This window comes from Lampris incognitus, chromosome 10 (genome assembly GCF_029633865.1).
Source record: "Lampris incognitus isolate fLamInc1 chromosome 10, fLamInc1.hap2, whole genome shotgun sequence".
Classification (NCBI taxonomy): Eukaryota; Metazoa; Chordata; class Actinopteri; order Lampriformes; family Lampridae; genus Lampris; species Lampris incognitus.
In genome coordinates this window covers 49633249-49656487 of record NC_079220.1, presented here as the reverse complement: position 1 = coordinate 49656487, position 23239 = coordinate 49633249, and the positions used below count along the sequence as shown (strand labels likewise).

Genomic DNA, 23239 nt, shown 5'->3' with positions numbered 1-23239 from the left:
AAATGGGAAACTCCCAGTTGAGTCAGACGTGTCTTAAATATCGTCCATAAAAAAAACCAAAACACAAAGCCACAAATCTGTACGCAGCTGTGGCTGTAAACCCTGCAGGACCTGGTTTACAGCTGGTCGGCACGTTTTGGGTCATCCGCAGAGAAAGTGTTCCCAAATGAAGCTGGACTTTTCTCCTTTTCAGAACATACTAGAATTTAACCTAAAATAAATGATATGTGGGACTGTTCTGTGAGCTTTCAATTTTTGAAAAGGAGGTACTATGGTTTTTGGAGATTGCCCCATTGGGTTGTGTTAAAGCCCCAAGTGAGAGGACCCACCGAAGCGGCAGGTTCTGGCCTGCGTGCCTCTTTCCGACGCCCGCTGACGTTCGTCAAGAGGTCAGGGTTCAAATAAAGCGGACACACATTTGGACACAACACATACAAAACGGGACAAGTGAAATAAGAATAGTGTGCCCATTGAGATTTATTTTGCACAAGATCACAGATTCTCCTCCTCTGTACAGCACAGATATATATAATACAAACAGGACAAAAAAAAAGAAGACAAATGAACAGTGTGAAAATATATAAAAATGTAGAAAACGCATTTGAAACACTGAGCAAATTATATAGGCTAATCACGTGGCCACGATGACACTGGATACCTGTGGACGGGGGATATTAACAAACGGAAAAAATGGGGGTTTTTTTCATCATCGATAGAATACAAATTAGGTGGCGCAGTTTCTCTCCACATACATCCCCACACATTCTTACTTTTTCTATTAGGGACCTAAATACAATCTCATCCTCGTCCAGTAAAGTGGCTAAACGTCCTGGCGTTAAGCTTCGCTCCCGGCTGAAAGTAAAATATTGCTAAAGAATAAATAAAAGATTATGACAACGACGCTACTCCATCGGCTACGACTCCCTCAAAGGTTATATAAGGACCACACGTCATCGTGGCTACTGGGCTGCCAAGGAGTTGCTGAAGCTGTAGGAGCAGAAGCTTTTTTTTGGTGCCCCCCCCACCCCACCCCACTTTTTGGGCGGCCATTATTTCAGCAGAAATGCAACTTAAGCGTAAAATGGGTATATAAGTATTTTCAAAATTATGAGGGGAACAAAATTCATGTTGGAAAGAAATAAAAACAATTTCAGCGACATTTGATATAACACAGTGTGTGCATACACAGGCGCACAATTTGAACGGTAGCACATTCCCTTTGCTTAACCCAGTGTATAAGATGAACTTAGCTCAAAGCTAATAAATAATAGAGGCTAATGATGCCTGGTCCAAAAAAAAAGAAAGAAAAGTAGAAGGCACAGTCCCCGTATTAGAAGTTTGGGTATACTGTATTACAACTAACAAATATACTGTATATCGCTGTATTTAAGAAAACCAGAGCTATATGTTAGCATTCAATTGTCCATTTCTAGCAATGCTCTGCAGTATCCAAACTACGCTCTCTCTCTCTCTCTCTCTCTCTCTCTCTCTCTCTCTCTCTCTCTCTCTCTCTCTCATACTGTGATGCAGTTTACTATGCAGGTTATACACCGGAACGTCTGTCCATCTTCTAGTTTTAAACCCTTTTTTAGACAGGTGGACCAACTGTCCGAGGACCACCAGAGTGTCTCTTCGCTGGTCGTTTTTAGGCAGTCTGAACAGTCCTCAAGTGTAATGTACAGTGTAGCGTGACAAAGAAGGAGGTTAATTCCACAGCAGAATTCATCTAAATGTGTGAAGGATGCAGCTAGCAGCTGCTCGACAACATTGCTCACGACATCTATTAGCTGTAGCTTATCCACGCTTGCAGCCTACTGAGCGAATGCAAACAACTACCCGACTAATATTTTGAATACCGAGGCCAGATACTCTATATCAACCTGTAGAACTGTAGAAGCACACTTCCACAACATCGGGACATCCTGGCAAAACGCGAGGACTTGAATATGAACTGCCGTGAACTGCCACAGCACAAAGTAACTGCTTAGGATCCTATCATGAAGGTGTTTCTTCTTTATTTGAAATTATTCACACGACTCTTCCGTCCTGGGGCCCTCTAACATGAGATGCGACAATATCATACAACTCAAATCAAACTATATGGCTGCCATTCTCTCTCGCCTCTCATCAGACGAGGGCCCATAAACAGACGAGGGGGGGGGGGGTCGCAGGCCGCTAGTAGTAGATAGGTGTGGCTCTGTCATCGGTCAAGGCTGGCCGGAGGAAGACCTCCAAGGAGCGGTCACTGTGGGCAGAGAGAAGTAGGGGACGGAGGGCAAGGAACAGTGACAGTTAGCTTGAACAGGACAAATATCGCACAAAAACTGTAACGTAGCCATGTAAATCTCTCTTCCTTAAGTTCAACCAACAGCTGCAATATCTATGGTGATTTTTTTTTAGCAAGCATGCAGTGACCCTGAAGATCTTTTTTACAAACGTGGTCGATCTACTTCCGCTTTGGTTTGGTAGGGTAAAGATTGGCTGTGCATGCAATGTTAAAAAAAACAACCTTCTCCTGCCTTTGATTCTTTCTGTGATCACTATTTTACGTTTCAGCATTGCATATAACACAACACAGATGCTGTCGTTCATGTTTCTGTCGCCGGTAGACCCACGAGATGCTAACTGGCTAACCAAGGCTAACGGTGATTTAGGGGCCGTTGTGACCCCCCCAGTCAAATCATTTCTTTGTAGTTGTGCGACTGAAACATGAAGAACGCCTGCTTTGTGTTATATGCACTGTTGAAACCCGATACGTGATCACAGACTGAAACCAAAGTGACAGAAAGGTGGCTTTTTAACACCGGCAGTGGTGCAAACCCATCATCACCTTACCAAGAAAAGGCGGAATTATGTCGGCCATGTTTGTGGTAAAGGTCTGTTGTCAGGGGAAGAAAGAAAAAAAAGCACACACTCAAAAAAATTAAATAAAAACATCCTTGTAAATAAACATGCGTACACGGTTAGTGTCTTCTCTGGTCGATGATGCACAAGAAAAGTAACATCTTTCACATCCCAAGGCCTCCTGGACTGGCAGGCCCAAATGCTGCCTCGTCCACGGAGGTCCAAGGACAGAGAAGACCAGCACCCTACTGCAGCCAGACAGCCAATGACAGCGGAGAGATCCAGACAGAAAGAGTATGTGTGTGAGAGAGAGAGAGCAAGAGAGAGAGAGAGAGAGAGAGAGAGAGAGAGAGAGAGAGAGAGAGAGAGAGAGAGAAAGAGAGCAAGAGAGAGAGAGAGAGCAAGAGAGAAAGAGAGAGAGAGCAAGAGAGAAAGAGAGAGAGAGAAAGAGAGAGCGAGCAAGAGAGAGAGAGAGAGAGAGGAAGAGAGAGAGAGAGGAAGAGAGAGAGAGAGAGAGCAAGAGAGAGAGAGAGAGAGAGGAAGAGAGAGAGAGAGGAAGAGAGAGAGAGAGAGAGCAAGAGAGAGAGAGAGAGCTTGGTGGCTGAACAGTGAAGGAGGCTGGTGACTTACGGAGGTCCTGTTCCCTCAGAACCGGGACAATTCTGGACCCAAACTGGAAGGTAAAGACAACCCCTGGGTTTGAATGGTTCATCTATCAGTTAGGTCATGCATGGGTCACAGTTCTTACAGGCGGCGGCGCTGCTGGTTAGTTGGTGTGAAATGAAGAAACTGCTGGTTGATTATTAACTGTAACTGCGATGGAGGATGGCAGACGTAAGTGCACATTTCATGCTCATCATGCCTCAATATATAAATGCATTTTTCATGCTACTTCTTTCATAACAACCTCGAAGGGGGCATTTTGCAGCGGAGGCCCGATAGATGTTTGCACACACCAGTAGATGTTTGCACAAAATAATAATAATAATAATAAAAAAAAGGAAGTCTAAATGTGTCTGCTGGAGCTTCACCACTTTGTCCATTCACACACCGCTGCTCTCACTGTTACCCAAAAACACAACTCCTAGAAGAAGCAAGGGTCACACGTGTTACACAACGAAAAATACGAGCAGGCAGGCAGAGGACTGAGTATTCACGGTGCACACGCAACACAAATGCGCCGCCACACACGCTGATGCGACGTTCAAGGGCACAACAAATGCAGCGGATGGCGACTGGAGATGGGTGCGGGGGCTCAGGCGGTCGGGTGGGGTGAACTAAGAGGGGATGTTCGGGAGCGGTCGGGGATGGAGACTGACGATGTAGCATCCTCGGGGACAAAAGCTGTGTCTTTGAATGAGTCACAAAAATATAATTTGGGGGGGGGGGGGCAAAGTTTTTGGAAGAAACTCAAGGAAATTCAGAAGATTAAAAAAAAAAACCCAAAAAGTTCATATCACTAAGCAGAACAGATTTCCCCATCACACCAAACTGTTTATTAATATATAGATATATGTTTTATTTAGAATAACTTTGTAAAAAGTCACCGTACATTCAAGGTCAATTTTTTTTAGCGTCACATTTCCGACATCCCTCCACAGCATGCATAAAGATAAAACAACTCAACTAAAGCAGTATTTTCGCTTCGTTTCTGGAGATATTCTGTGGTTACAAGGACAATAAACAAGTTCTCAAAGAAAAAAAAACAACTACACAGCCACTCAGGGTATACAGTCATAAATAACACGGAGAGCTGCAAAAGACGGCGGCTTTCTTTAGAACGAAGCTGTGATGTCATCGACTCAACAAAGATCGAGAATACCGGTCTCGCTCAGTGAGAAAGAAAAGTCCAAAAAATTTGGATTCTGAACAAGAAATAAACCCAAATTTGTTCTCTCTAGAGTCGCGTCACTTTGACGGACTGCGGGGGCGGGAGGGGCGGAGGGGGGGTCGCCCGGGCCGGACCACACGGTCATATGGCGGACCGAAGACGACCTTATCACCGATACTCAACTTGGTGTCAGTTCTGTTTCACATTAACTACGTGTTCGATAGAAAAAAAAAGTCATGAGGTAAGGCAAATTTGACACACACACACGCACGCACGCACGCACGCACGCACACACACACACACACACACACACACCCTCTGGGCAGGAAATAGGAAATCACGTTCAGCATTGACACGGGGAAGCACAGCGCAACCGACAAAATCTCTCAAAGCAAGAACATGGTAATCTGCTGCACAGCCTTACTGTGAACAAAGCTTGGAGCGAGCACGTGTGTGTGTGTGTGTCTGTCTTGTGTGTGTTTGTGTGTGTGTGTGTCTGTCTTGTGTGTGTTTGTGTGCATGTGTGTGTGTGCGTGTGTGTATGGGATCACGGGGTTGGGCTTGGCAATATTCTGTCCACATGTGTTCACAAAGGCCATTAAGCCACTGGCTTCAGTACGACGACATTTAAGTCTTTTGGCACTTGTACAGTACATGAAAATGTCCTTTAGTTCGACAAAATGACACAACCATGTACATGCATGAAAGACAAGCAGTAGCAAAGGCAGTCTCTTGACAGGTTAGTCCATGATGGCGGACTTGTGATCAGAGATAGAGCATTCAGTGTCCGTATCGCTGCATGCCGAGCAGGTAGGCCCCGCTTTGGCTCTCCCGCTCAGTGCAATCCTCCACCCACCAACCGCTACTGTCCACACCGACACCACCACCGGCAGCAGCACCCCAGGGTTGGACGAAGGGAGGGAAGGAGGAACCCGGGGAGGAAGAGAGGACAGAAAGGAGGGATGAAACTGGCCTCTTCCACTGGAGAAGGGGTGTGTGGGGGGAGGCAGAGAGGAAGAAGAAGAAGGGTAGAGACAAGGGGGACAGGAGGGAGGCTAAGAGGGAAGGGTGGGGGCAGGGCAAAGAGGAGGAGGAGGAGGAGGAGGAAGACAGGGAGGAAGAGGCCCCTGTGCTATCCGGAGCTGTCTTTGTCTGTCTGTATGTCTGTTCTCACACAGTCGAAATCAATTTGCCATCAGGACTGTCGCTGTGGAACAAAGAGAGAAGGAAGCTTGCCAGGTCGGACACACTCAGAGAGAAATGGAGAAAGACAAGACAGGAACAAGGAGCCAGGGCTTAGTTTGGGAGGAGCGTAAGAGGGGTTGAAGGGCTCTACTTCCTCCCAAATACAGCTACCTCTCCAAACACACCCGCCACAACCAGGTAGAGTGGACTCCCGATTCCCTCATCAACTGGAATCCTCCTCTTTATCCACGGGGGTGGGGGGTGGGGTGGGGGGTGGGGGGGGTGTCAATTTTACACCTTGGGTCATTCAAAAGCAGAATAAAGGTGTGAGGTTGCCATTGATGAGGTAACGGGAGCCATCTCCTTTGGGCAGGGAGGAGGGGGAATGGGGTGGGTCTTGTGTTTAGGTAAGCCAGTCGGGGGTGAATACACCTTGCGGGAATGGTGCTGGTTGAAAACCCTGACCCAGAAAAAACACATTCATAGCAGACAGATAATGTAAAACGACTTGGCGCCGGAGCCGGAAGCCCCGGGCGCGCAAGCGGGGATGATCAAAATGAGGTCAGCGTGATGTCTAGTGTCACGACATGTATTGCACCAAACACCGACACATAAACACATACAACCCTATGCCACTTCTCTATGTCCCTCTCTGGTTCACACCCACACAACACACACACACACACACAAAGATCAACTCCCCAACTAGACAAATGCACAATCCCTGTCCCTAACCTCATACAAACCTACAAATTCAGCGAGGTCCTGATAGGACTACAGCTAAGATACCCTGGCCAAGAGCTGCTGAAAGTAAACTGAGGCGCTAACACTGACAGAGTGGGTGTGTCACTTAGAGGAGGTATAAAAAGGCAAAGCAAGCGAGAGAAAAGGAAGAAAGGACAGAGGGGACACAAGAAATAAAATCTACTCAAAGGAAACACTGTGCAAATGTGATGCGTCGGCAGGTTAAGCGGCGCAGCATCAGCTGCTGTAGCGGTTAGCATTAGTTTATTAGCCTGAGTGACTGCGCCTCGTTTCGAGGCCCGTGTAGGTCTCTACTATGGTAACTTTGCCCCAAAGTAGACAAGATGCAAGTCTGGCAGTCACTCATCTTAAAAGTATGTGTTAGAGCAGGGATTCTGTCCTTTGAAATGGCACTCAAGTCTTAAGATTCCCTTTGTTGCCTTGTAATTGAGAGAGCTTAGTCTCCATCTCTCGTTCAATGTAGTCACATGACTTTACTCAGACAGTGGCACCGGTCATGCCGGCCATTACTCTGTCCGCTGAGCAGAAAAGGGACTTACCTTGTGGCAAAGCGACTGTCGTAATCCTCAATGGCAGGCTGAGAGGTATGGAAGGGACAGGGTTTTAATTTCTGCGTGAGCCCTACAAGGCTGCCGTGTTAAGATATGAACAGCAGGTGGCAGCAGGACCTTATCAAAAGTCCCCTGAGCCACTGCAGCGCTGTTCATATTTGCTTGGGCCACACACAGTGAACCAGGCGGGTGCTATAAATCAAACCAATTAAGTATATAAAGTTTATTGTCACCCTGACACTACAAATGCTAGGTTGTGCCCACCTGTGTGGCAAAGCCTGCCATGCTGTAGGGGCGTGGGCGGGTCTGTGCTAGGCTCTGTGCCAGCAGGCGGGCCGTCAGGCCGTAATCAGGCATGGGCACGGACATGTCACTCTCCAGCAAGTTCCCTGTGCTGCTGCTTTTCCCATGGTGCAGGCTGAAGAGGCAACAGCACACAAATCAGCACACAAACACACAAAACAAAGGCACATTTCATCCAGCAATTTGATTTGTAGACTTTCTTCCAAATTAACCCCTTATAGGCAAGCACCCAATGGGCCCAAGGCCAGGAAACCTACTTCACTCTGAGCTTCTCGCTGTCACTTTCAGGCAGCACACGGGTATAGGAGAATGGGAACCATCCACGCCTAATAAAAAGGATAGGAGAAAGTCTGACTCACAATCCACGCACAATCCATAAGCCTACATTTGGCAGTCATCATCCACGTTGGTCATATGACATAAACATGGTCCATATGTGGGCAGACTAAGCAAATATCTGTGATACGGATATGTGCCCAAAACCCAATGACCCGAGGGATCCTCACATTTTGTTCTTTTCATTTTCTCCATAGTGCCAGCCGTCGCGGGCTTCAGGCACTAGCAAGGTGATGACGTCGCCCTCAGAGAAGCTGAGCAGGGTACCGTTGTCACCTGCGGCATGGGAAAAGATGGCCTGTACACGGGCGCGGCCATTCTTCTCCAGCCCTGCTGCCATGGAACTGGACCTGGGCAGGGTCCGTGTCTCTCCTACAACAATGGATTTGAAAAGACAATGGTTAGCTCTGTGAACAACAGCATGAAAGTTTCACTGATTGCCAGAATAAAAAGAATGGAAGTTTGCTTGAAGAATAAGAATTAAATGATTACTAGTAATCCACTGTTAATACTGTAACTTTAGTTTCCTTAGCATTATCTATCTAACATTATGCCATAACTGCACGTTTTTGATGAAGGTTCAAATCAACACAATGCCAAATTTAGCACCAATTACTTCTTAATGTAATATTGAATAGCACTGGGGCAGGGAAAGAATACCATCTTTTCAATCCATTCATCTTGTGATTAATCTTTCATTCATGTGTGCCTCTGTCCCTCATAAAACTCGGCCAGTGTTTGGATGAAAGAAAGTTATGACGTTACTCAGCAACATACATACTTATGAGCCCCTGAAACGAGATCCAGGCAGTGGTTAGAAGAAAAATGTGATATATCGTCTGAAGCTGCTCGAACAGGACAGTGCTACTGACAGAATTTTGTACCATAGATTATACCCAGGGGAAGCTACACCTAATCTGTATGGTTTACCTAAGATACATAAACAGGATGTGCCATTACAGCCTATTGTTAGTATGATAAACTTAGTGACCTATAACATCTCTAAGTTTCTGGTATCTATTCTTAACCCGCTGGGAGGCCGTAAGGAACATCACATTCAGAACACTGGATTTTGTGGATAAGGTGAGGAACATCATTATGGAGGGGGATGAAACAATGGTTTCTCTTTGGTTCAAATTTGTGGATGACACCTGGGTTAAAGTTAAATCTCAGGACGTACCACATTTCACCGACCACATTAACTCTGTGGACAACCACATCAAGTTCACCAGGGAGGATGTGAAAAATGACAGGTTAGCCTTCTTATACTGTGAAATTGCAATTGCTGATGGGGGACATTTGATTGTTGAGGTTAACTGTAAACCAACACATACTGTTCTATACTTAAGGTTTGACTCTCATCATCCATTGGAACACAAACTAGGAGTCATCAGGACGCTGTACCACCGAGCAGACAACGTCCCCACCGGCACAGCAGCCGGGGAAGGGGAGAAATCCCACATTAAACAGGCCCTGGTAAAGTGTGGTTATCCTAACTGGGCATTTGTCAAAGCCAGGGAGATGCCCAAACAGTGCACCAGCCGATCGAAGAGAGGAGGGCAACAGCTGCCTAAGCATAAACGAGTGGTGATTCTGTATGTGGTGGGAGTACCGGAACAGTTGAGACGCATATTTTCTAAACCCTTCATCTGAGTTGCTTTCAAACCTCAAAACACGGGTCCCCCAGCACAAACAGAGCAATATAGTGTACGCTGTTAAGTGCCAGGAGGACTGCCATGACTTGTACATCGGGGAAACCAAACAACACTGGCCAGGAGGATGGCACAACACAGAAGAGCTAATGTGTCAGGCCAGGTCTACACCTATCTACAGGCTAGTGCCCACTCTTTCAAGGATGAGGATGTGCACATCCTTGATAGGGAGAGATGCTGGTATGAATGGGGAATCAAAGCGGCCATCTATGTGAAGAGCAATGACCGTCCCTCTAGCTCTAGTTAAGATCACTAATGACCTACTGCTGACTGCAGACAGAGGTGACTGCTTGATTTTAGTTCTTTTAGACTTTAGTGCTGCCTTTGACACAGTCGATCACAACATCCTCTTATATCGCTTAGAGACTTGGGTGGGCATCAAGGGCTTGGCTCTTAGCTTATTATGCTCTTACCTCACCAACAGAACTTTCTCTGTTGTTCTGAGTAACTCTGCCTCCTCGGTGGCTCAGTTGAGTTGTGGTGTCCCTCAAGGCTCAGTTCTTGGCCCCCTTCTCTTTTCTATATACATGCTGACCCTTGGCCAGGTCATTCAAAATCACGATGTGCTCTACCATTTTTATGCTGTCAACACTCAGTTATTTATACATGCTACTAAAATCCACAGATCCTGGCACCCTAGCAAATCTCACAACTTGTCTCTCTGACATTAAATCCTGGATGTCTGAAAAATTTCTCAAATTTAATGACGATAAGTCAGGTCATTTTGTTCTGTCCTGAAAATTCCATCAGCCCTTTTGTTTTGTCTTGGTGGTCCGTCAGGTAGTCTTAAGCAGGCTGATAGGAATCTCGGGGTAATATTCGATGCTTACCTCAGTTTTGATAATCAAATTGAACATGTTGTTCAGTCATGCTTTCTTCAGCTCAAGCTAATCTCCAAAATTAGATCATTTTTATCAATTGCCGATCTGCAAAACATTGTACATGCTTTTATCTCTTCTCGGCTTCACTATTGTAATGCACTTTATTCTGATATCAGTAAGGGCTCCCCTCCACCGTCTGTAGTTGGTACAAAATGCTGCTGCTCGGCTCATTACCGGGACAAAGAGGCATGACCATATCACTCCTGTGCTTGCCTCCCTACACTGGCTCCCTGTTATATTTCGAATTGCTTTTAAAACGTTATTGCTCACTTTTAAGGCTTTAAATGGTCTTGCTCCTACATACATTTGTGATTTATTGACCTGGTATATGCCCCCTCGATCATCGGTTTGTCACAAAGGGTGATTGGGCTTTTGCTGTTAGAACCCGCACACTATGGAACTATCTTCCTGATGAACTAAGACAAACCAAGTCTCTAGCTTCTTTTAAATCTCGTCTTAAAACGTTTCTTTTTATGAAAGCTTTCACAAATGTTTGATATTTCTTTTTATTTATACTGTTTTTATTTTTACTCTTACTTATTTGGTCTTAACTTATTTTTACCTTGTCTAGTTTTATTTCTTTGTAAAGCACTTTGTAACATTGTTTTAGAAAAGTGCTATATAAATAAAGTTATTATATTATTATTACCCTTGAACTGGGGGGGGGGGGGGGGGCTAAGCGTACACCTGTTGCCATCTTACAGTGCTGTGATTGCAAACATTCCCCAATCCTCTGTGAGTAGCCCACATCGCCATTGCAACTCTAGGTAATGGTCACGGCAATTTGTACATGAAACTGACCGCTGGTTTCGACTGCAACGCAACTGTGCCAGTTTTGGTCATTACTCAACTGTGCTGTTTATAAGGGTGGGGAAGCTTACAATCAGCGGAGACTGATGAAGTCACTTAGATGAGTGATGAAACGTTTCTCCTACTAAACGATGTGTCCAGATGAACTGATTAAACTTTCTGGGAGTGTTTGGATGACTTACCCACAGGGTTCTTATTCTTGGCGGGGGCAGGCCGGCGCACGGGCAGGGTGTTGGAGTAGACCTCGCTGACCTGTCTCTGAGGCTGGGCCTGGGTCTGGCCTTGGGCCTGATTCTGAGGGGAAGAGGGTCGCCCCTGGGGCACACTCCCTCCATCAGTCCAGTACTCCTCCCCATGGACCCCTGTCGTCCCGTTGACCATGGACATGCCATCTGGTCCCATCAGTCTCTGAAAAACACATTGAGACATGAATATGAATTCGAACAGAAATGTAACATAAAAAAAAATTCTGTGGCAGATAATATCAGCAATGACTTCTTGAGGCATTCGATATGATGTGTTGTGGTTAAAGGAGTAGTTCCCATTCAATCCCCAAGTCGATCCCCATTTTTATACTCACCGCTCACTGGTGTAGTACATCGGTAGGTTTCATTTTCACAGTCACAGTCATCCACCCTTTTTATACTGGATACACAGATCTAGCTTTCCATTTTGGGTTCAATGAAAGTAATGGGGAACAAATCCACAATCTTCGTTCAGTACAAAAAAAAATTCACGGTTCAGCCAATGCTAGCATGATGCCAAAGCAGTCCGTCTTAATGAATATGAGTGATTATTTTAAATATCTATGGTCAATTGTATTGCTAAATTTCCTATTAGTGTTTGCTTTGCTGTCCTGGGGTGGAGTGACTCTTGCTGGTAATCGTTTATAGACTGCATTACAGGAAGACGTATGCTAGGAAACTACCATAACCAACCATAGAAAATGGTACATTTTTAAAACGACTGCTTGAATTCTCTATGAAGACTACTGTAGCGTCATGTTAGCATCGGTTAAACCATGGTGTTTTTTTTTTGCACTGAATGATTATTGTGGATTTGTCCCCCATTATTGCATAGAATCCTACATGGAAAGCTGGAGCTGCATGTCCAATGTGAAGTAAATGATGGATGAATGTGAAAATTAAACGTACCTAATGTAGCAGTGACTACAAAAGAGAGATAATCTCCAAAATTTCCAAACTGTTCCTTTGAATGATTAATCACATAAACGGACACAATGTATGACAGTAAAAACTTAAACTCTGACAAGGCAGACACTGCAGAAATGACTTTTAGAGAGCTCATCTCTGAAAACTCTTCTGTCCTTTCCTGCCTAGTTTGAAATGTCAGCTTCGCTCATTAATAAAAGTGCCATCGTTAAAGAGAGGCTGGAGAGATGTTTGTTTGTTTCGCGGTCCCACAGAGGGAGTGAGAGGTCCCCTAGCTGAAGGTAAGAATTAGCTCATTAAGTCCTTCAGAGCAGCACTATTGAGGGAAATTAAACACAGATCCTTGAAGAAGTTCATCCTCTTCTCAGCGAGAGAACAGAAGGAACTTCAGAGCCTAATAGCATATAGTTCCTTTTTGGGATGACAAAAGGGAAGCCTGGAAACACATTTCAGCAGTTCTGCTACAGTATGTGAAGTCTTTAATCTGGATCCACACTGGCTTCCACCTGACTGTGTTTATGTGGTCGGCATAAAAAGTGCAGTTTTGAGAAGTAACAGAAAATAAGGGACAAAACTGGAAAACTGCTCCACCCATGCACTACACCGGCTGATTTCACTGAGTGGAGCTGCATCTGGATTGTTTCAAACTATGTACTAGAAGCATGCACATTTTAGTATGAAAATTTGGTATATGAAAGGTAATAATAATAATACATTTTATTTGTGGGCGCCTTTCAGCGCACACAAGGAAACCTTACAGAACACAGTAAAAAACAAGCAGCACTGTATCAGACAGAATAAAATCAAAACAAAGCAGGGTAGACAATAAAAAGTTAATAAAACAGATAAATATAAAATCATCATCTGCACAAAACTCAGTGAAGCATGGATCAGACTGAATATGCCAGTTTGAACAGGTACGTTTTGAAATGGGATTTGGAGGTTGAAAGAGAATCAATGTTGCCAATTTCTTGTGGGACAGAGTTCCATAGGCGGGGGTTAGAATGACTGAAGGCTCTAGTTCCCATGGTAGTCAAGTGGGCCGATGGTGTAGTGAGTTGGAGAGCAGAAGAGGCTCTGACAGTGCGGGTGGGCGTGTGGATGTGAAGGAGTTCGGAAAGATACAAAGGAGCTAGGTTATTAAGGGCCTTAAAGGTGAGGAGCAGGATCTGGAAGTCAATACGGTATTTAACAGGGAGCCAATGGAGTTGCTGAAGAACAGGAGTGATATGATCTATGGAAGGAGTTCTGGTAATGATACGGGTAGCTGAATTCTGGACCAATTGAAGTTTATGAAGACACTTGATGGGAAGATCAAAGAGGACAGAATTACAGTAGTCAATACAGGATGTGACCAGGGTGTGAGTGAGTATGGCTGTGTTTTTAGGTGTAAGTGATGGCCGAAGATGATTAATATTGCGCAGGTAGAAGTATGCAGACCGAGTAACATTGTTGATGTGAGCTTCAAAAGATAATGTGCTGTCCAGGATGACACCCAGACTCTTAACCTGAGGCAATGGAGGAACTATACAATTGTCAATAGTCAGGTTTGGCCATAGTAGATTTAATGCCTACTAGGAGGACCTCAGTTTTATCACTATTAAGTTTGAGGAAGTGGTATGAAAACCAGGATTTAATTTCTATTAAGCAGTCAGAAAGGGAAGTGGGTAGAAGAGTGGAGGTAGGCTTGGTGGATAGATAAAGCTGGGTGTCATCTGCGTAGCAGTGAAATTGAATGCCAAATTTCCTGAAAATGTGGCTATGAGGTAGGTAAATAATAAAAAGGAGGGGTCCCAATACAGAGCCCTGGGGAACACCGGTAGTAACAGGGAAGGACTGTGATCTCAAATTTTTAAGTTGGACAAACTGAGCGCGGCCAGAGAGATATAATTTAAACCAGTCAAGCGGGGTGCCAGTTATTCCAGTGGAAGCTAATCTTTCTAAGAGGATGTTATGTGAGATGGTATCAAAGGCTGCACTCAAATCAAGGAGGGCAGGTATGGTTAAGAGCCCAGAGTCAGCTGCCATCAACAGATCATTAGTGATTTTCACCAAAGCTGTCTCCTTACTGTGCATGGAGCGAAAACCAGACCGGAACTGCTCGAACAGATTGTTGTTAGTCAAGTGAGCATGTACCTGAAATGCAACTGTTCTTTCAAGTGTTTTAGAAAGAAATTATAAATTTGAGATTGGGCGAAAATTATTCAAATTGGCTTCACTATTGTAATGCAAGCGGCCGTAAAATAGTTTACCATGGAAAACAGGCTCTAGTGTTCCCTTTGCCCGATCTAATTAAATTTGCATAATAAGATGATTTACTGTGGACAGATCCGCCTCATAATGAAGTAAGTCGTTATACATGTCTTATGAACAACAAGGCCAGTTTTCGTGTAAAGGCATTCCAAGCGACGGCCTTTAGCTTTAAGCTGGCGTAGTGCAAGTGTAAACCAAGGGACAGAGTGGGTAAAGGAAACAGACCGGTTTTTTAAAGGAGCATGATCATTTAAAAGACTACAAAAGTCATCATTGTAATAATGAGAGACCAATTTGTTTGGGGTGGATAAATTGTCTTTGCTGGGGAGGTTATCAATTCCACTAGTAAGAGCAGATAAATCAATATTCTTAATGTTACGGGACGAGATGGAGCGTGACAAATTTGTTTTGGATACTGTTAACATCGCAAGACACTAACGTGTGGTCGAAAATTGGCAAATCAGATGCATTGCAATTAAGAGGAGTTACACCAGAGCAGCAAATCAGATCAAGTATGTGTCCTTTGGAGTGTGTAGGAAAATCAATATATTGCTGTCATCCAAAACTGTCCAAGCATGATGTAAAATTCCTTGTGAGAGTATTGTGGACATTGTCCATGTGTATATTAAAATCACCCAGCAATATTACATTAGGGGACAAAGAACATATAAAGGTTAGAAAAACAGAAAGTTAGTTTAAGAAATCATTATTGGGCTTCGGTGGTCGATAAACAGCGGCTAGTATGGTAGGATTTGGCCCATTGATTTGTATGTAGGGTAATGAACTCGAATGAAACATGAACAGGCACAGTTATGGAAGACACTTTCCACAGTAAAGTATCGCTACCCACCCACCGGTGTCATGGGATTTGCAGGTGTATACAAACCCAGGAGGAATACTTTGATTAAACTGTGAAGTCATTGGGTTGTTGCCATATCTCAGTCAAGCATAGGAAATCAAGCTTACGATCATTCAGTAGATCATGAAGTAGGAGTCCCTTGTTGATTAGCGAGCGACTGTTAAATAACCCGATGGTGAGATTATTTTTTTCGGTTTTGATGCTAGCCGACGTGGCTAGGTTAGCTAGTGCAGCGCTTCCCAACCCAGTCCTCAAGGAACACCCATCCTGCAGATTTACATTGTAACCCTGCATAGGTAGCTCTGCTTGTCCTTACTCAACCAATCATCTCACAGCACTTAATTATGCAAGGTGTGCAACATCTGACATAATCCATTGCTGATTGGTTGAATAACTACAAACAGGTACCTATTCAGAGTTGCAAAGAAAATCTGCAGGATAGGTGTTCCTTGAGCACTGGGTTGGGAAACACTGAGCTAGTGCACTGTGGTCAACAATCCATCTGGGCTTTCTTGAGGGACGAGGAATGGAAGACCAGAAGGAATATATTGGTTTTGTGTTATCGAAATTGAAGCTCCAGCGGGATCCACGGTGAATGTGTTCCGGATGAAAATGACGAACAATATCCCGGTAAAGTTGCAGGGCTGGTGGTGGCTAAGAGAGGTGGGGTCGTAGTCGAAAAGGTTCCTCTGATGTATGTACATATACAACACGGACAAATTAAGCATGGCCCTTATGGTCACTACATGATCAAAACCATCCCAAAATTCTTTGTGCCTTTGTCGTTTCCTTGGAAGAGCAATACAGCGGACTGCAAAGTGGGAGAAGCAGCAGTCAGCATCAGCAAAATCAATTGTATTTTTTTAAACATGTTATTGAGGGGGAACAAAAGTTTTTCGCAATGAGTAAAGAACTAAGGCTAAATTGAGGCATAAAGCAAAAGCGGCAAAGTTTTCTAACTCCAAAGTGACAAAGTTCTTCTTCTGGTGTAATTAAAGGTAACCTCCGCTTGCACATGAGTCTGCCAAGTGTAACATATGTAGTATGTGGTGCATACAGCATTTTACATACCTACTTGTATGCCACAATAGTATGTAGTGTACATTATATACTCTGATTATGTGGGATGTGCTAATAATTTGGACATTACTTAGTTTCTCCTAGCTAGCTGCAGAGTGCTCTTGCTTAGAATCAGCTGGTTTAGTGCACAGGTGGAGCAAATACACGATTGCGACTTTGCCGTTTTCACCACTTACCGCTTGATGTCCCAGGCCACTGCCCATGAAGACAGCCAGCTCTGGGGGCACGGGAAGAGGCTGAGCCCCCGGGATGGGGTCTGAGATGACCAGGTTGGACTTGGAGGCGTGCAAGGGGCTGGTGCCACCAAGGCTGCTCCCTCCAGAGCCCATCTGCTGGGCCAGGAGCATGGCTCTTTCTGGCAGCTTGTTGGGGTCCGAACAGGCCTGCTGCCACACAGGGATCTTCTGGGTAAGAAGGTCCTTACCCTGGGTGAAAAGAAGGAAGATGGGAAGAAAGGAAGGGAGGGAGGATAGATTAAGAAGGAAAGAATTTAAGAATAGAAAGACATACTTACAAAATTTTAAAAAAGGGGGTCAGAAGCTCTTATTTAGGATGATTTAGTTGTTTGACCATAGATGTTTCACCATAAAAACTTGTCCGTTAAGCAGGGCCGTCTTAAAATGTGGGAACGCTGGGCAGTTGCTCGGGGGCCCCACGAGCATAGGGGCCCCATGCTAATCTAATACATAGATTAGCATGGGGATTAGCATTAGCAATTAGTTTATATATATATATATATATATATATATATATATATATATATGTACATATAACAGCAAGTCATCTATGTTGTGACTTGCTGTCAATAAATAAATAAATACTATACCGAACTATAAATATTTGTTATTGGAAAATGCATATTTAGCATGTGTTTAACTAAAGATAATAAACAATATTAATGTCAATTTTTATGATAAGTGGACACTGGCATTCGCCTCCGATTTAGTATCACAGTCACGTCTGCAACCACACGTGCATGTATGTGTACGTATCTCACGCACTACATAACGTAAAAGCGTATATGTTAACATCACTTCAACTCGCTTGACAGTTAATAGCAATGATAGTTACATTTATATGCCATTGGTTATTAGAGACTGAATCTGAGATTCATTAGGAACACTTGTAGGGTAAGCATGTAGTAGTTATTCAAGATTACGAATGTATGATTCAGTACTAGTAACCAGGTATTGTTAGTTTGTGACATGTGAATGGATAAGCTGTTTATATAAGATGTGAAAATTGCAGAATGTAGACTTAGACAGAGATGAGGCTCGGCCTTGCCTCACAGTGTTGTGAATCAGCACGCAGTAGAGGGGTTGGATTAAGAATAAATACTGAAGTATAATGTGAGAAAGGACTTGTTCATTATGCAAGCAGAATGTTTAAATATTTAGGCCTTGTCGCAAGCAGACTGATATTATGTATGTAACCCTAGGCCCTGACGAGGGACTAAACACAACACATTTTTAATAGAAAGAAAATTAATTTTTTTCCCCCAGGTGAATAACTCTTTGAGCAGAAATGTGAGTGGTTGTGTAGGTAGGGGCCCCAGTGCACTGCTTTGCCCGGGGGCCTCTAATGCTGTTAAGACGGCCCTGCCATTAAGGAGTAAAGTGCGAGATATAAAAATGAAATAAAATAAAACACCTTCCATTTTATCATTTATGGTAGCTGTTCTAAAAAAAAAGGTGTGCTCAGTGTTTGGATATTTCTTTTAAGCATTTTCTCTGGCAAATCTTCCAAGTACTCCTTGTTATTTAAGCTCTATTCAGCCCCCTAGATGTTTTCCGGACTGTATATCCTTGACCCCTGCATCTTGTAAAGCTACAGCGGTGTGGTGAGTCGGCACGAAAGAGGGACAGACTAAAAAGACGCACTAGCAGCCCGCGGCAGTGACTCGCAGCCTCTAGACATGGTCTCTTTTGCTGCTTTAGCGGTAGAGCTGCACGAAAAGTTGTGTTAAGTGCGCGTGCACGCACACACACACACACACACACACACACACACACACACACACACACACACAATATCTCCGGGGGGGGGGGGGTCTTCAGCTTGGAAAAGGTAAAGTCTTCCCACGCACATCCTAATCTTGATTAATGACTGGACTCCATGCATGCACACACGCACACACACGCACACACAAACGCATGCACACACCCTCCCCTAGAAACCCTTTTTGCCTTGCAGTGCACATCAACCAGAGCCTCCTGGAGACTGATGTGCTCCATTACCGGAGGATATGCTATCAAACAGGCATCAAACAGGTGTAGGCACACATACAAAACACACGCTTCACTAATACATGTGAATACAGTATTATGGATACACATGTATTAGTATTACACACGCACACAATCGAAGAAGGTTGAATAAGTTCATCCGGATACGTTTACTGACATATACGTCTCACCTCTTCAGACTGCAGGTATCCCCCACCCTTATAAATAATACAGTACAATACGGTGCCGAGCAACCGAAACCAACGACCGGTGTCATACGCAAATATTGGGTGTGACCACTGATCATGTGCACCATGTGTGTCTGACATTCTTGTGTAAGAAGTGGGGTTGTTGTGAAGCGTCCAGTGTGTTGGTGTAGTGTTCTGTGCCTGTCACGTCTCACTCTCACCCTTCACCGCTGGCTAGAGGGATGCGAACAGGCTGCTCGAGCACGTAACTCCCTCCCTGCCTCCCCAACAGCGAGCCGGCGACACACGGTAACTGGGTACACCTTGGACCCCGGCTGAACTACAAGGGACTCAGTGGAGGTCTGGCCCCCTGACGTGTGGTATGGAGGCCCACCGGTGTGTGTTCCCTGATGCCCACGAACCAGTCCCCAGCTATGGGTTAAATAGTGCCACTGCCTAGTGGATACCTCGGGAGAGGAATGGGCCATGGGAGTAAACCCCTACAGAAAATCAACATCTACTGCGCTGTTTGTTTGTTTTTCTTGCCCCTTTTGTATGTGTTTAAGTCGGAGAGTACTGCTGATGTCGTGTGTGGCCTCTCGTAGCCCCTCCCCCTTCCCATCCACCCCTCTACGTATGTGTTATGTTTATCTGTTGTCTTGTTTCACCCCGTTTATTGTAAAGCGACTCTGAGTGTTAGAAATGCGCTATATAAGTTTGATTTATTATTATTATTATTACTATTCACAGAGGATTAGGGATTGTTGCAATCACAGCACTGTAAGATGGCGACAGATGTATAACCACCGAAACCACTGACCGGTTTCATGATCAAATATGGGTGTGACCATTAATTGGGAGTTTGATGGCCATGTGTACTATGCACAGAGGATTGGGGAATGTTTGCAATCACAGCATTGGAAGATGGTGACTAAGATGTACTCTTACCCCTCCCCCCTCCCCCTCATTTCAGGGATGGTCGTTCCCTCTTCACATAGGTGGCCTCTTTGACTCCCCGTTCAAACCAGTGTTCCTCCCTATTCAAGGATGTGCCCATCCTCATCCTTGAAAGAGTGGCCCCTGGTCTATAGATGGGTGTAGACTGTGGAGTCCTGGCCTGATGTGTTAGCTCTCCTGTGTTGTGCCATCCTCCTGGCCAGCGTCTGTTTAATTTCCCCGGTGTGCAAGTCACAGCAATCCACCTGGCACTTAACAGCGTTCATTATATATTGCTCTGTTCTGTCGCCATCTTACAATGCTGTGATTGCAACAATCCCTAATCCTCTGTGAATAGTACACACGATCAGTGGTCACACCCGTATTGGCATATGAAACTGGTCGTTGGGTTCGGTTGTGTGGCACTGTATTGTACTGTATTGTTTATAAGGGTGGGGATACCTGCAGTCAGTTTAGACTGAAGAGGTCACTCAGATGAGTGATGAAATGTATCTGTCAATAAACATTGTATCCAGATGAACTGATTCAACCTTCTTTGATCGTCTTACCTGGGTTACTGAGCATGCATCAAGACATATGTATACAATATTTCAGTATACAGTGTTTCAAGGTGTATTTCATCTTGTTGTGTCGATCACCTCATTCCTGTTTAGAATTACCCGTAAAGTCGTTGCCATTGCATACCTTTGAAGTAACGTGCTACTAACAGGTCTGTTTTAACGTAAAGTTGAACTTAAGTTTGTTTGTGACATGCAAAAGGTCATGAAACCATTAGATAGCAACGTATCCTCCTCGGAATAATTTAGTAAAAAAAAAATAGGTGGAAAAATGGCTCCCAGAAGTGCTGCAAAGTCTTGTCTTAATAATAATAATAATCAATTTTATTTATTTATTTTTTTGGACGGGGCCCCATTTTCTCCCCGATTGTATCCGGCCAATTAACCCACTCTTCTGAGCGGTCCCGGTCACTGCTCCACCCCCTCTGCCGACCCGGGGAGCGCTGCAGACTACCACGTGCCTCCTCCCATACATGTGGAGTCGCCAGCCGCTTCTTTTCACCTGACAGTGAGGAGTTTCGCCAGGGGGACGTAGCGCGTGGGAGGATCACGCTATTCCCCCCAGTTCCCCCTTCCCCCCGAACAGGCACCCCGACCGACCAGAGGAGGCGCTAACATAGCGGCCAGGACACACACCCACATCTGGCTTCCCACCCACAGACACGGCCAATTGTGTCTGCAGATACGCCCAACCAAGCCAGAGGTATTACAGGGATTCGAACTGGCGATCCCCGTGTTGGTCGGCAACGGAAAAGACCGATACGCTACCTGGATGCCCCTCCATTGTATTCATAGAGCGCCTTTCAAAGTACTCAAACACGCTTCACATAAAATGAACATAAAACGACACACCAAAAACAGAAAACACACAAACTTTAATCGCACATTTTCTGAGTGGAAGGGGGGGAAAGAAACTGGAGCGTGCGATGTTGGATAACAGCTTCGGATATATAACTAACAGAAAAGTATTATCTAGAGTTTTGGTATTTTTTTAATGATTCTGCCGCATTAAAAGTTAATGCTACTTTAAATCGTACATTTTTATCTGGTGAATAAAATGGCCCTCCATATTCAAATTAGCCCTGACAACTTCAAAGATCCTGATTAACAGCCTACCCTCACAATTTCGCTTACAATGCAGAGTAAAGTTATTCCTGCTGTCCACTTTTTAATTATTATGTTCCCCGGCAAAGCTCGTTTTCTCACTTTTTCCCCACGCTGCTTAAGAAAATGGTATGTAGGTTTTTTTTTTAATCCCCCCCCCCTCCCCTCCTTTTCTCCCAATTGTACTTGGCCAATTACCCCACTCCTCCGAGCCATCCCCGTCACTGCTCCACCCCCCTCTGCAGACTACCACATGCCTCCTCCCATACATGTGGAGTCGCCAGCTGCTTCTTTTCACCTGACAGTGAGGAGCTTCGCCGGGGGGACACAGCGCGTGGGAGGATCACGCTGTCCCCCCCCCCCCCAACAGGCACCCCAACCGACCAGAGGAGGTGCTAGTGCAGCGACCAGGATATACACCCACATCCGGCTTCCCACCCACAGACACGGCCAATTGTGTCTGTAGGGACGCCCGACCAAGCCGGCGGTAACACGGGGATTCGAGCCGGCGATCCCCGCGTTGGTAGGCAACGGAATAAACCGCAACGCCACCCGGGCGCCCCTTAACGGCCTGTAGTTTCAGCCGTCTTTTGCTGGTGTTGGTGTGCGTAAGCGTACCTTGCCATGGTAGGCACTGCTGTTCTTTGCCACGGCACACTGACGGTCCACCAGGAAGCAGTATCTGCGGCGCTCCTCGGACAAGGCCGTCTTGTATCCCTCAGCGATGAAGGTGTCCAGTTCACTCTGCTTGCTGCTGATGGTCTCCACAAACTGCAGAGGAGAGACACAGAGAAAGGACAGCCATGAGTGAACGCTTAAGTCATAAGCAGAACGCACCGAGAAGTCAAACAGCAAAAAAGATGAGGAAAAATTAGCCAACAGAATCCTAACAACTGCAGATGAAAAGTGAAATGTTCTGTTGTGTGTGTCAAAAGCACATTCACACACCGATAATTACCAAACCACATCGTGTGTCTTAACATTTGTTGCCAATTTAGAATAGAGTACTCTTCATTAGTCATTCTGTACAAACATAAAAATGAAATGTGTTCTCTGCATGTAACCCATCCTATTGTATAGCAGCAGTGGGCCAACTCCAGTTCTTCTTTCCACTGCCTTGCTCAGGGGCACAGGCAGGAGTATTAACCCTAACATGCATGTGTTTTTGATGGTGGGAGGAAACCCACGCAGACACGGGGAGAACATGCAAACTCCACACAGACAGGACCTGGGGTGGCTTGAGTTTCGAACCCAGGGCCTTCTTGCTGTGAGGCAGCAGCGCTAACCACTGGGCCACCATGCCAATATTATGGATCTTGTTGCCAATATTATGGATCTTGCCTTTACCTCAGGTGGTCCAAGTCCAAGAGTCTGGAAGATGTCTTTCTTACCAAGCATCAGGCGTAATACTTGTATAAATGTGTATTTCTGTATCAGTGTGCATGTGTGTGTGCGCTTGTGTGAGAAAGTTCAGAAACACACATGATCCCATTCAATTTGCTACTAATATAATATGAAGTATTTAAATATTTAAACGTAATTAAAGTAATTAAAAAGTAGTAATAATAGTAGATTTAAAGATGCCTGGTTTAGTTGTCACAGGCAATTTTAAAGCTGGGCAACAAA

The 23239-nt window shown here is 44.8% G+C and overlaps 1 protein-coding gene across 2 annotated transcripts in view; it reads right to left on the bottom strand.

Moving 5' to 3' along the window:
- Positions 1-1047: 1047 nt before the first annotated feature.
- Positions 1048-23239, bottom strand: part of LOC130119321 (brain-specific angiogenesis inhibitor 1-associated protein 2-like) — a 60958-nt gene continuing 38766 nt past the window's right edge. The window contains exons 5-11 of one of the 2 annotated variants that reach the window (XM_056287779.1): positions 22232-22384; positions 16759-17007; positions 11401-11626; positions 7986-8187; positions 7737-7805; positions 7441-7594; positions 1048-2245 (exon numbers count right to left, since the gene is read on the bottom strand). In XM_056287779.1, the coding sequence (XP_056143754.1) occupies positions 2243-2245; positions 7441-7594; positions 7737-7805; positions 7986-8187; positions 11401-11626; positions 16759-17007; positions 22232-22384 (1056 nt within the window). In that variant the 3' untranslated portion in view covers positions 1048-2242. Of the gene's footprint in view, positions 2246-3537; positions 3658-7440; positions 7595-7736; positions 7806-7985; positions 8188-11400; positions 11627-16758; positions 17008-22231; positions 22385-23239 lie in introns of those variants that run through there. The other variant, XM_056287780.1, reaches the window with a different exon arrangement.